General features: G+C 32.9%; 2 protein-coding genes and 1 pseudogene across 6 annotated transcripts in view; all 3 read right to left on the bottom strand.

Moving 5' to 3' along the window:
* LOC145960173 (beta-mannosidase-like) overlaps positions 1-1,078 on the bottom strand; it is a 3,961-nt pseudogene extending 2,883 nt beyond the window's left edge. The window contains exons 1-4 of the transcript XR_014435268.1: positions 1,046-1,078; positions 811-843; positions 334-453; positions 19-260 (exon numbers count right to left, since the gene is read on the bottom strand). The product of XR_014435268.1 is annotated as a beta-mannosidase-like (transcript). The remainder of the gene's footprint in view (positions 1-18; positions 261-333; positions 454-810; positions 844-1,045) is intronic.
* Positions 818-13,955, bottom strand: LOC145960435 (uncharacterized). 3 transcript variants are annotated; one of them, XR_014435360.1, is made up of 7 exons: positions 13,457-13,954; positions 12,936-13,051; positions 12,171-12,797; positions 10,376-11,266; positions 10,014-10,278; positions 1,046-1,190; positions 818-843 (listed from the first exon to the last, which is right to left on the bottom strand). XR_014435360.1 is itself a non-coding variant. In XM_083079915.1 (6 exons), exons 1-6 carry the CDS (start codon positions 13,542-13,544, stop codon positions 1,156-1,158), a joined length of 2,022 nt encoding a protein of 673 aa, XP_082936041.1. In that variant the 5' UTR covers positions 13,545-13,954; the 3' UTR covers positions 1,041-1,155. The 3 variants fall into 3 exon arrangements, 2 of the variants coding, with proteins under 2 accessions (XP_082936041.1, XP_082936039.1); XM_083079915.1 differs by lacking the exon at positions 818-843 and having other exon boundaries at positions 1,041-1,190; XM_083079913.1 differs by lacking the exons at positions 818-843; positions 1,046-1,190 and adding an exon at positions 8,389-9,594 and having other exon boundaries at positions 13,457-13,955.
* LOC145960431 (beta-mannosidase-like) lies at positions 3,014-8,063 on the bottom strand. Of its 2 annotated transcripts, XR_014435357.1 has the most exons (12): positions 7,821-8,063; positions 7,586-7,618; positions 7,327-7,482; positions 7,104-7,252; positions 6,819-7,030; positions 6,487-6,739; positions 5,681-6,407; positions 5,061-5,492; positions 4,706-4,917; positions 4,414-4,620; positions 3,592-4,332; positions 3,014-3,498 (listed from the first exon to the last, which is right to left on the bottom strand). XR_014435357.1 is itself a non-coding variant. In XM_083079902.1 (11 exons), the coding sequence occupies exons 1-11, from the start codon at positions 7,921-7,923 to the stop codon at positions 4,030-4,032; spliced, it is 2,787 nt and encodes a 928-aa protein (XP_082936028.1). In that variant the 5' UTR covers positions 7,924-8,063; the 3' UTR covers positions 3,558-4,029. The 2 variants fall into 2 exon arrangements, 1 of the variants encoding a protein (XP_082936028.1); XM_083079902.1 differs by lacking the exon at positions 3,014-3,498 and having other exon boundaries at positions 3,558-4,332.

Genomic DNA, 13,955 nt, shown 5'->3' with positions numbered 1-13,955 from the left:
CTGATAGAAAGTATAAACGAGAAGTATATTGTAAGATAAATGGTTTCTAATTACCAAATGCCCATCGAGGGAAAAGCTGGCCCCCAATCCCAAGAGAAACTAGCTTGCATTTTACGAATATGATTTACGTGGCACTGTCCATTATACTCTTCAGGCACGCACACTGGCGGTACAATATAGTTATAAGTTTGGTGATTATATAAATTTTCGGCTTCTTTGACAGCTGACTCAAATGTGACTTGCAACAGATTCTGGCCTTCCTGTATATTCCAAATATAAAAACAAATTTCACTATTAAAGGATATACATTTTGCATCGACATGATTCCCTTACCTTGATATAACGTTTCACATCAAAAGAATATCTCAAAAACATATTAGAAGTCAGTCCAAGCCTACGGCCATTCAAGGTGATGGTAGCAGATGTATCAATTCCATAAAAAATCAAGACTATCTTGCGAGCGTTTAAAAAAATCACTGTTTACTAGAAAAAGAAATATATTTGGATTATATATATAAGAAAGAAAGAATATCATACTCTTATTTCAATTTATTTACCGTTAAAAATTTTGGTGTAAACGACAGATTGATTCCCGACCCAACGATTATTGACATCGTTCTTTCCAAATAGATTATCCTCTATTATGCCATTTCTATATAAATCTGTATAAATTCCTCCAGGAACAGTTGCATTGAACGACTGTAAAATGATGTCTGTAAAAAAAGAAATTATATAGTAGATTATTTCCAGATAAAAATATAAAAGAAGATAAATATACATGTAATTTTTATAAAATCAGGTCCCTCTTACCATTACTGCAGTCTTCAAGCGATTTCTGTTTGCCTGAAAGAAATATATATTTTTTGTATTAACTTAAATTGACAATAATGTATATGTGTATTCTTTGTACCTATCATACACACACTGTATCTTTTATTACATTTATTACATTATAAATACATGTATAACATGTCAAGAAGTTTGTCAAAAATAAATGAGATATATCTATTTTTGACAAAGGATAAAAATATCTGATAATACGTACGACAGGTGTCAATAGTTCCACTCCATTCGCCATTTAACGTTATAGATTGACAGTGTACACTTATTAAGTGTATACTTATTATGTAATCCATAATGTCAAAATGAGGAGCTTCATTTTAGTAGCCGAGATATATTGAAGTAGGTAACTATTTGAAATTAAATAAAAATTAAAAATAATTCATTACAAATTTCATATTCATTTATTATTATTTTTCGTATTTCACATTTCGAGCTCTGATAAATATAAAAATAAAAATGGGTAGCGGCTTCTTATTTAAGGATAATTTTGTGTGTGTCGCTATCTAATCCAGATATAACACTTCATTTTTGTTCTCTAGAGTTTGATTATCAATTTAGATTATGCTAAAGTTTATCAATTTATAATCTTGATATCGAGAGAAAACAATGATGTTTTATATTTATTTTACATTATTGTGTTGCATAAGGTATAAAGATATCTCTTTTTAGATGATAAAAATTCTAAGAAGTTATATAAGTATTTCAATATCTCTTCGAGCTGCAGCAATGATTTTTCAAAATGTCTAACTTTTTTATATAAAGTTAATGAAAACTCGAAAATTAATGTTACAATATTTTAATATATTTAACATATTTAATATATTTAACATATTTAATATATTTAATTGTAATGTTACAATATTTTAATATATTTAACATATTTAATATATTTAACATATTTAATATATTTAATTGTAAATCTAATAATTTAATATTTAATATTTTAATTTTTAATTTTATTTATAAACAATAAATTCTATTAGTATAAAAATATTTTATGTTACTTTACATTTTCAGCGCATTGAGACAATTTTACAGAAATTAAGGCATGTGTTATCGTGTTTATGTTATAGAGCCTTTTTTAAAAAGTGCTCTAAAATTTAAAAATCTAAAGTCTCATTCGAAATTCTTTAAAATCGCTTAAACATACTGAATATATATTGCAAAATAAAATTTATTTAAAAGTTATTAAGAAACATAACAAACAGGAAAAAGTGAATTTTTATTTTTTAATCATTGATTTATATTGAATTTGAAATGAAATTAAAAGAAAGAATATATATTGATAATTGTATCATGAGATAGATTTATAAAATCCCATAACTTGCAATTTTAGTTTAAACACCAGTTTTTGATGAGCACAAAGTAGATAATTTCTTTATGAAAAAAGGGCTCTTCGTGAATTAAATTTTAAGTTTCAGGGACAAATATATAATAGAATCATATTTTTTAATCTCAAGCAAATAAATTTCATTTTATCTTGAGAGAGTTTAAGTTGAAAATTTGTAATGGTGAAAGTTATTTTCTATGATACTTTTTTGTCAAAAGGAAATATTTTAAACTTTTTAACAGGAAATTTTTTTAACAATTTTTAAACATTGTTCAAAGCGCGAATTATGAGATATATTCTACACTACATGATATTTTGGGACACGGAATGTTAAGCAAATGAAAAATGCATATCGATGCTTAACATTAATACAATAGCTTACTTTATGTACGAAAAATTTTCCTTGTCTCAGGTGAAGTAGAAAATAATTGTATATTTAAAAGAAAATTTTTGTATGACGACAAATAAATATTCCTATTTTATTTCTTACTATTTTTTGGTATATAATTTCCTTTTTTTATTCTTATTTATTTTTGTCTTGTTATCAGAGAGAAACTGACCCAAATAAGCTATCTCGAAATCTTTTCGTTTATCAATTATTTGCTTATATGTATGAAAGAATGAAGCAGGTGTAATATCGATATCTTGAGATCTGAAGAAAAAGATATACAAATAAATCTAATACAAACGGCAATTTAACCGAAATACATTAATAAAAAATTTTTTAAATAATTGTAAAATTAGAAAAAGAAATGCGATATTTATATGTGCGTGCGCGCGTCCATGAAAAAAATATAAAAGAGAGAGAGAAAAGGAAAAGAAAATTGTGAATTTTACAAACTCATTAAATTTTCAATTCCTAATATGATTTACAGATTCTCTGCATAAACTTATGCAAAAATACTTGTAGAGTTTTCTTTTATATACCAAAGAAATTTAACAATCCAGAATTGTTTGCTGTACAATTGAAATAATTATCTAATATATCACGATTAGATAATATTTATCAAAAATCAGAAACATCTGCAAACGGCGGATTATGTAACACTGAACATACCACCTGAATGCCTTTTATCGTGCCTATTGATACATTATTGATCATTTTCCTCAAATTCCACCCCGTTATTAATTTTGTAATTGCTGCATATATTACATTCCAATTTAACCGCGTCATTACTGTCCTCTTCATTATTCATCTCGAATTGTTCGCAATCAGCGGCATATGATTCTCTATCTTGCTATGCGGAAACAACTTATTGCATACAGGACAATACATTATTTGTCGAAGTAATTTTATTATCAGATTGATTGCCATTCTGCACATCCTGTAAATAGACATATTGTAAAAAATAATAAATTTTAAATAATTACAAAAACAGAGAAAGAGGGAGAGAGAAAGAGTTATATAATTTATTAACTTATTCGATCTGTTTCAAATAAATTATCCTCATCATCGGACATTAGTTGATGCTCCCACTTCTAGAATTTACAAAAAAATTTTTCTTATATTAATGCATCCTTTCGAAACTAAAACTTTCATAATTCTTTATCGATAACCCCCAGAGTGTTGAAATTAGCGCACTTATCTAATTAGCAGCAGAGTGCTAACTGTACCACAAGTCTTCTACTTCCTTCAATAGCAGCGCGATGTCCAATTTAATGTCTATGATACTTGGTGGAGCCGTAATTATGCTTATTATTCTTATCGGATTTAAAACTTATTTACACTATAATACTTTCATCAAGGACAGTTTGAAGAAAGTACGATATTTTCGCGATAAATTCATCGCGAAAACAAGTAATTCTTTAATCGATGCTTCATTCATAGCTAAATCGTAACGATATGTTACGTATGATTATTCTGAATTTCGTTTTTCTACAACAGAGTAGTCATCAAAATTGTCACGTGCATCATGATAAATGTTGGATAATGTTGTGAGTGTCGTATATTTCCGTAACAATTCGACTGTGATCTCTTCGTATGCATGGAAAGTAATTGTTTTCTCTCTCTCGAACATGTGGAAACCATTTTCAGAAAAATGGCCACCTATAATGCTCGTTTCTAGCCACACGAAGAGAGCTATATTGTCTGTCGATAACACAAGCTCGAAATTTTTATAAGGACTTCCAGGTAAGACGATCCGACCTACGATGTTCATCTGAAACGAGAGATATCACGTGTTAATCATTTCTTCGGCAGCTGCAACATGTCAAATGTCGATACCGATGATTTTGCTTACGGTAACATTGGCTACTGGTAAATCGGCATTTTTTAGTGGACCAGGATATACGTAATGGATTGGAGCGATTACAGATTTAAAACTATTTATGAGAGATAAAGTGACTAGGCACGATCTCTTGGCGGATTCCCATGATTCTCCGCAACCAACTTGATGGAGAGACTTGTCCAATCGGAGAGTCGTAATTCTTACGGCTTTATCGGGTTCCTGGAAGAATATATAATCATGTAAATGTTTACGCATACAGATTGCGCGTACACGCATTGTTTTCTTTCTCTTCGTCGATACTTACTACTACAATATCAAAGAATCTTGCGAAAAGGGGTGTTATGGATTTCCAGTTGTAATAACGAATTTCCACTTTACAATTTTCTACTGAATACCATAGATCAGATACAACATATATCGAAAGCTCATTGGAAATGGACAGGTGTGATGTAACGATAAGAGGGTCGAAGAAATCTTTGGCGTAATAATGAAGCATCTTCCAGCGACCTTCGACATCTGTAAATATAACGCAAATGGAGGATTTTCAAACGACACTTGTATTAAGATTCAAGAAAATTCTCTCGCAAGTTAAATCGCGCTGCAAAATATTTCAAGTTATAGCTACAAGATTATCATATACAAAATGTCCTTGTTTATACCTATCGAAGACCATGAAGGAGCTTGCCAGACGTCGTTGAGCTGCCAATAGAGAGCCCCCATTGTCATACCTTCGCCTATAGCGTTCACCTCGGATTTGGCCTGTCTGTAACTTTCCGTTTGAATCCTCATGGAAACGGCTTGATTGATTTGACTGAGATAAACATATTTCGCGAAATCTCGGACGCTATCGTTACTCTGCGGTATAATAAAGTTGCGTGAGATCAAGAACTGCATGTATTGATCGCCGAGTGGCATATGCTGTCGGTGTTTCACAAAATCACTGTTCACGTGAAGATCATCTTTCGCGTTTTCCATAGCGGTATTTAGCGTGTACATTGATGGCCAAGACTGAAACCCATACTCGGAGCAAAATCTTGTCCGAGGATACTGAGTGATATCCCATCCGTTTCTGATATAGTTATAATAGTGAACTGGAAAATATACGGTAAAGGTATATTTAACGCTTAGCAAATGTGTTCTATTGATATATTAGTATAGATATCTCAAAAACGATACATTCCCGGTTATTATGGCAAATGAGAAAAATGCTTATCTCTCGAAGAGATACAAGGAATACAAGAGTATTCGATTTAGATATAAGATATTCTGTATATATTACTGTCTCCGTAGATATTCGAGTAAGGATCTACTCCGGTGTAATTGTACGTTTCCTCGAGCGCTCCGTTGCCCGGACTAGATACGAGGAAGGGTCTTACGGGATCTAGTCTCTCCACTTCTTTCTTCAACAGATCCACGTAAAGCTTCACGTAATCTTTTCTGTAGATATCAGCGAACCCGGTGCCGTACCAATTTCCAAACAGCGCCGCTTCGTTCTCGTTATTACCGGCCCAAAGCACGATGCTCGGGTGGTTCTTCAATCGCATCACGTTCTGCACTATCTCCTGCTGAACATTCTGCAGGAAGTCCCGACTCGTGGGATACATGGCACATGCGAACATGAAATCTTGCCAGATCATGATCCCGTATTCGTCGGCCAAGTCGTAAAACAATTCAGACTCGTAGACACCGCCTCCCCATATTCTCAGCATGTTCATGTGCGCCTCTTTGGCGGATAATAGCAAGTGTCTGATGGTGTCTTCCTCCGCGCCCAATTCGGGGAAGATGCTGGCTGGGATGAAATTACTGCCCTTAGCGAAGATCGGTACGCCATTCACGCGAAAGTAGAAGCTCAGCCCCTTTTCCAGAGGTTCCTCCACCAGCTCCACTGTTCTGAAGCCCACGCGGATCTGTTTATGTAGTACACTCTGTTCCGTTATCACGATGGTACTTAAATTGTACAGATGTTGGTCGCCATAATCATTTGGCCACCAGTTCTCAACGGCATCCTTACCAGAAGGGAAATGTTAAATTGTTGATAATATAAAAGTTACCACGTATTAATGACAATTGTGTAGAGAAACTTACTGCAGGCACGATTAGCGAAATGTTAACATTTATGTATTCTTCGCTCCATTTAAACGCGACATCAGTGGAATTACTGATGAGTTTGGTTTCCGAAATGTGCAATATCGACCCTACATGACAACTGAACGTTGTTCCTCTTCTCGTTTCGAGAAATACTGTAACAAGAATATCCCAAGTGTTCTCCTTTTTGCGTATGTCAGTTGTAACATTATTGATCCATACATCATTTATAGAAACCAACTCGACATCTCGCCTGTAAACTTGGGTCTTATATTATACCGATAGAAAGTATAAACGAGAAGTATATTGTAAGATGAATGGTTTCTAATTACCAAATGCCCATCGAGGGAAAAGCCGGCCCCCAATCCCAAGAGAAACTAGCTTGCATTTTACGAATATGATTTACGTGGCACTGTCCATTATACTCTTCAGGTACACACACTGGTGGTACAATATATTTATAAGTTTCGTTTTGGTCATTATATAAATATTCGGCTACTTTGACAGCTGACTCAAATATGACTCGCAACAGATTCTGGCCTTCCTGTATATTTCAAATATAAAAATAAATTTCACTATCAAAGGATATACATTTTGTGTTGACATGATTCCCTTACCTTGATATAATCTTTCACATCAAAAGAATATCTCAAAAACATATTAGAAGTCTGTCCAAGCCTATGGCCATTCAAGGTGATGGTAGCAAATGTATCAATTCCATAAAAAATCAAGATTATCTTGCGAGCGTTTAAAAAATCACTGTTTACTAGAAAAAGAAATATATTTGGATTATATATATAAGAAAGAAAGAATATCATACTCTCATTTCAATTTATTTACCGTTAAAAATTTTAGAGTAAACGACAGATTGATTCCCGACCCAACGATTATTGACATCGTTCTTTCCAAATAGATTATCCTCTATTATGCCATTTCTATATAAATCTGTATAAATTCCTCCAGGAACAGTTGCATCGAATGACTCTAAAATGATGTCTGTAAAAAAAGAAATTATATAGTAGATTATTTCCAGATAAAAATATAAAAGAAGATAAATATACATGTAATTTTTATAAAATCAGGTCCAAGTCCCTCTTACCATTTCCGCAGACTTCAAGCGATTTCTGTTTACCTGAAAGAAATATATATTTCTTGTATTAACTTAAATTGACAATAATGTATATGTGTATTCTTTGTACTAATTATGCACACACTGTATCTTTTATTACATTTATTACATTATAAATACATGTATAGCATGTCAAGAAGTCTGTCAAAAATAAATGAGATATATCTATTTTTGACAAAGGATAAAAATATCTGATAATACGTACGACAGGTGTCAATAGTTCCACTCCATTCGCCATTTAGCGTTATAGATAGACAGTGTGCACTTATTAAGGATGAAATCCATAATGTCAAAATGAGGAGCTTCATTTTAGCAGCTGAGGTATGTTGAAGTACGCGAGGTAACTACTTGAAATTAAAGAAAAGCCAAAAATAATTCGTTAAAAATTTTATATTTATTATTATTTTTCGCATTTCACATGTCGAGCTCTGATAAGCACAAAGATTATAATGGACAGCGGTTTCTTACTTGAGAAGAGTTTTGTTGCTATCTAGTCCATATAGAACACTTCAATTTTTCTCTTTTGAGTTTGATTATCATTTTAGATTAGGCCGACGTTTATCAAATCATAACCTTGATATCGAGAGAGAACAATAACACGTTTTAAATTTATTTTACATTATTTTCTTGCACCAGGTATAAAGATATCTTTTTAGGTCATAAGAAATTCCAAGAAGAGATACAAGTATCTCAATATTTTTTTCGAGTTGCAGGAGTGATTTTTCGAAATGTCTTACTTTTTTATATAAGGTTAATGTGTGAAAAGTCGAAAATTAATACTTTAATGCTTTTTTATTTATAAACCATAATTTTCTATTAGTATAAAAATATTATATGTTAATTTACATTTTCAACGCATTAGGATAATTTTAAAGAAATTACACATATGTTATCGTGTTTATATGTAGAGCCTTTTTTTAAAAAGTGCTCTAGAATTTACAAACTTAAAGTATCATGCGATACTTTAAAATCGCTTAAACATATTGCAAAATAATATTATATATTGCAAAATAAAGTTTCATTTATATACAAGTGGAATGTATTTGTATACATATATATTTATTTAATGGCCTTGTAATATTCACTGTCTCCTTTCTACAACTATTGATACTGACAGAAATTAATAGAATATTTATGCAATATAATTTTTAATAATACAATATGTTGCCAAATCTCTATCTCCTAACTATTTTTATTAAAACATCGTTATTAAGAAACATAACAAACAGAAAAAAAATGAATCTTTATAATGATTTATATATTTGAAATAAACTTATAACAAAATTGATAATTGTACCATGAGATAGATTTATAAAGTCCCATAACTTGCAATTTTAATTTAAACACCAGTTTTTGATGAACACAAAGTAGATAATTTCTTTATGAAAAAAGGGCTCTTTGTGAATTAAATTTTAACTTTCAGGGACAAATAAATAATAGAATCATATTTTTTAATTTCAAGCAAATAAATTTCATTTTATCTGAGAGTTTAAGTTGACAATTTGTAATGATGAAAGTTATTTTCTATGATACTTTTTTGTCAAAAGGAAATATTTTAAACTTTTTAACAGGAAATTTTTTTAACAATTTTTAAACATTGTTCAAAGCGCGAATTATGAGATATATTCTACATTACATGATATTTTGGGACACGGAATGTTAAGCAAATGAAAAGTGCATATCGATGCTTAACATTAATACAATAGCTTACTTTATGTACGAAAAATTTTCCTTGTCTCAGGTGAAGTAGAAAATAATTGTATATTTAAAAGAAAATTTTTGTATAACGACAAATAAATATTCCTATTTTATTTTTTACTATTTTTTGGTATATAATTTCCTTTTTTTATTCTTATTTATTTTTGTCTTGTCAGAGGGAAACTGACCCAAATAAGCTATCTCGGGATCTTTTTGTTCATCAATTACTTGCTTATATGTATGAAAGGATGAAGAAGGTGTAGTATCGATATCTTGAGATCCTGAAGAAAAAGATATACAAATAAATCTAATACAAACGGCAATTTAACCGAAATACATTAATAAAAAATTTTTTAAATTGTAAAATAAAAATTAGAAAAAGAAATGCGATATTTATATGTTCGTGCACGCGTCCATAAAAAAAATATAAAAAAAATAGAGAAAGAGAGAGAGGAAAGGAAAAGAAAATTGTGAGTTTTACAAGCTCATTAAATTTTCAATTCCTAACATGATTTACAGATTCTCCGCATAAACTTATGCAAAAATGCTTATAGAGTTTTCTTTTATATACCAGAGAAATTTAACAATCCAGAATGTTTGCTGTACAATTGAAATAATTATCTAATATATCACGATTAGATAATATTTATCAAAAATCAGAAACACCAGCAAACAACGGATTATGTAACACTGAACGTACCACCTGAATGCCTTTTATCATGCCTACTGATACATTGCTGAACATGTTCCTCATATTCCACCCCGTTGCTAGTTTTGTAATTGCTGCATATATTACATTCCAATTTAATCGCGTCACTATTCTCTTCATTATTCATCTCGAATTGCTCGCAATCAGCGGCGTGATTCTCTATCTCGCTATGCGGAAACAACTTATTGCATATAGGACAATTTACATTATTTGTCAAAGTAATTTCATTATCAGATTGATTGCCATTCTGCACATCCTGTAAATAGACATATTGTAAAGATTAATAAATTTTAAATATTTACAAAGAGAGAGAAAGAGGAGGAGAGGAAGAGTTATATAATTTATTAACTTACTTGATTTGTTTCGAATAAATTATCCTCATCCTCGGACATTAGTTGATGTTCCCAACTCTGATTTCCGTTTCTAATCCTACATGATTCTTCTTTCTCTCGTTCGCAAAGTTTTGGCCTCTTTTCCTTCTTCTGCCCATCGCTCTCCTCTTCTTTTGACGCCCTCGTTTCTTTAATCACTTTCGTATTACGAAGCGAAAGTCGTTTCTCGTGTAATCTAGAGCGTACCTCTTTCGGTATCGGCAATGGTCGCATCTCCACGTTCTTTTTCACCGCAACCTTCTCCTCGTCGACATCCCACTCTTCTATCAATTGCCCGATTTCATCGTCTGTCAATATATTCTTTTGCTTTTTGGTCTGTTCAACAGCTTTATTCGCACACCGCGTTTTTGGAGATGGTTTCGACGTAGCAGTCGCCTTTCTTTGTCTTGGACGTGCCTTAGGATTTGGCGGTACTATCCTTCTCGGATATACATTTAATTCTGTCGATACGCTTTCATTTTCCTCATCGGTTTTCTTGGACCGTACACATTTAATATGCTCGTTATCGAGATCTGCATCGCTATTATTATCACTGATGGAGTTTCCTTGACGCGCGATCACGCTCGACGTTGCTTTTTCATGACAATCATTAGGCGCGTGTTGATTCTCGTCACGTTGTGCGTTACTCGATTTACTGTTAGCTCGTATTCTCCTCTTCTTATCATGAGAGCAATTGTACCACTTGTCTTCTTCGTCCTCGGTGGAACTATCTCTAGTCAGATTAGCGATGCGAGAGCTCGCTTTACGTTTACTAGCTCGCTCGTGACTATCCCTGTACGTTTCTGTTTTGATCTGTTCAGTCTTAGGTTCTGTTAATGGATTTTTATCCAAGCTACCGTTAGCAGTGCCGACCTACAGAAACAAGGATTAGTATCAGAATAGAAGTAAAACAGAATTGAATGAAGTAAACAACTATCTTTTCTTTTTTACACAAATATAATTTATTCAAAAATGTTTTGCAGTTTACAGCATTTAATAACTGTGTTCTTGTAAACGCTCATGTATACATGTCTGTGTATAAATGCCATATGTTTTATAATATCAATAAAAAATATCAAATGTCTTCCTTATAATTCGTTGGATAACAAAATGTTAGAAAATGGCTTGTATAAATAATTGTATGTGTACATACTGTTATAAAGCTAAGATGTAGCGACGTTAGCAAGTAATACATGGAAGTTAGTTTACACACAGTATTAATATATCGAAATAGATGCACCTTTTGGACACAGCGTATTGTAATACTATACAGTTTCAAAGAAAGATGCAAAATCTTGCCAAATTTCTCATAAAAGACAAGAGTAGAGGAGCAAAGTTATTTACACAAAAATTTTCCTTATCTTAATGCATCCTTTTGAAACTAAAACTCTCATAATTTGACTTTATCCACAATTCCAGAGGGTTTCAATTAGCGCACTTAATCAATGATGCTTAAAGAAGTTTTCTCAAGTCACATGTGGAAGATTTCTTTCCAGATATATCGAAATAGCATATATAATAGAAAGTGAGTATACTTTTAATAAAATTCTCCAAGCAAGTACAGGACCTTATATCTAAGAAAAGAAATGCAGCGTAAAATAACGAAATCAAATTTAATACTGGCGAAATTTTCCAACATCGAATTGCAATGGCATATAAATGGTCTCTTTCGTGTTAGAAAAACGCGTATATATATTTGCATACTGAAAAAAAGAAGAAGACCTCACGCTCTTTAACGATAAGAGCGATATGGGAGGGATTGTAGGGTGGTACCCACCTGAATGGGTGACCCCCATTGAAATATCGAATTAGCAGCAGGGTGCCAACTGTACCACAAGTCTGCTACTTCCTTCAAATGCTGGCTCACTAATCGTATTGCTTGGTCGCGCTGCTCGGGCGTGTGCGTTTCTTTGCAATATCTGAACAGCACACGTTCTCCAATCCAGGACCGGTTTGGTTGTTGCAAAGGCACGTCGTTTTCGTTGATGCAGAGATCGAACGGGTTCAGTCGCCATCTTTCCAACCTTTGAACTAAGTCGCCCTGTGCATCTTGCGCCGTTTTCCTATCCGCCGCGTTCTGGCCCTCTCGTGGATTATTTGACGATCTCAACGAGAGTAAACGGTTTGTACTGTGGGTAGAATTGGTGCTCTCGAACTGTTTTTCGAATATGTCGTCGCTATCCGAACTCTTGCGTCTGTACATGGGGTTTCGTACCTCGAAGAGAGGTGGGGAGTCCTGATTGTTGTAGTGAGTGGTCTTATGCTCGTGCACCGTTGGAGATGTACGATTCAATTTGTAAGAGTACGATGGTCTAGGCAGCTCTGTAGACTCTTGTAAAGCTGTCTCTTGCGATGCATTCGTGTCGGATGAGGTTTCCGAAAGATGTTGATTATTATGTTGTCCCTGAAAATTTTAAATAAATAATGTATTTTACTTCTTTTCTAATCTCTTGGTAATATATAATGATCAAACTTTAAGTTTCTTGTAATTATTATATATTTCAAAGCATCATATAATTTATGTGATAATTATATTATATACCCTGTGCGTATCATTGTTATTGGAGGCAACCTTTGATGTGTCTTGAGACTCGTTGATAAATCCAAGCAGTCGTTTCATTTCTTTGTACGTGAATTCTGGCTCGTATATCCCGATATCTAGAGGAAAATTAACAATTATCAATCATGCTTGTAATAAATATTCTATTTTCTCTTTTAATGAAAATAGACAATTTTTAAAAATTTATATATTTTTTAATCGTTGATTTATGACAATTGCGCATGTATATTTTAATTATTGGTTTATGACAATTGCATTCTAGTGTCTTGGACACATATTTACTAATGTTTACTAATTTATATTATTAACTATAACTAATAATTTATATTATTTACTAATTTATATTACTAACTAATATTTACTAATTTATAATATTTACTATTTTACTAATATTCTAATATTTTTAGCAAAATTGAAAATGTAATTAATTGAAAATTCAATTAATTAATTCAATTGGTTGATTTTCCACGCAACTACGTTGGATCGTTTCCGACTCCAATTACCCGTGAGCTTGCGTTTCATCTCCTCCTCCTCGATCTTCCTCGCGGTTAACCTCTCGTTTTTCTCCCGTTCCATGCTTGCATCCGACATGGGGAGCGAGCGAATTGCTGGAAATCGCGAGTGATCCTCCTCCTCTTCTAAGGACGCAGGGTCGCGCGCCTCGCGTGAGATACTTGCTCTAGCAAAACGTAAATAAGGGCCTCTCCGTATCGCAATTAAGCATGCCTGATCGCCTCTCCCTCCAGTTTCCTCCTCCCGGACCGTCTCGTCCCACGATGCCGCGAGATGATGCTAGATAGGTCTCCCGGACATCGGCTCACATCAGCTGTCCTCGCGCGAATGACGCGTCGACGATCATCGGTTCCACGGCTGTCAATGTCATTTCTCACCTGCATATGTGCGTAACGAAAAAAAAACTGCGATATCTCAACGGGATTTGTTGTTAGAAGATACAAACTCCCCTTGAAAGGGACTTTGGACGACCCGCAGCGCCACCTCGCT

This window comes from Camponotus vicinus, unplaced genomic scaffold (assembly GCF_025532165.1).
Source record: "Camponotus vicinus isolate PSW18456_S1 unplaced genomic scaffold, iyCamVici1.0 SCAF_10, whole genome shotgun sequence".
Lineage (NCBI taxonomy): Eukaryota > Metazoa > Arthropoda > Insecta > Hymenoptera > Formicidae > Camponotus > Camponotus vicinus.
The sequence above is the reverse complement of the archived record's forward strand: the minus strand, read 5'-3'. Positions and strand labels throughout refer to the sequence as shown.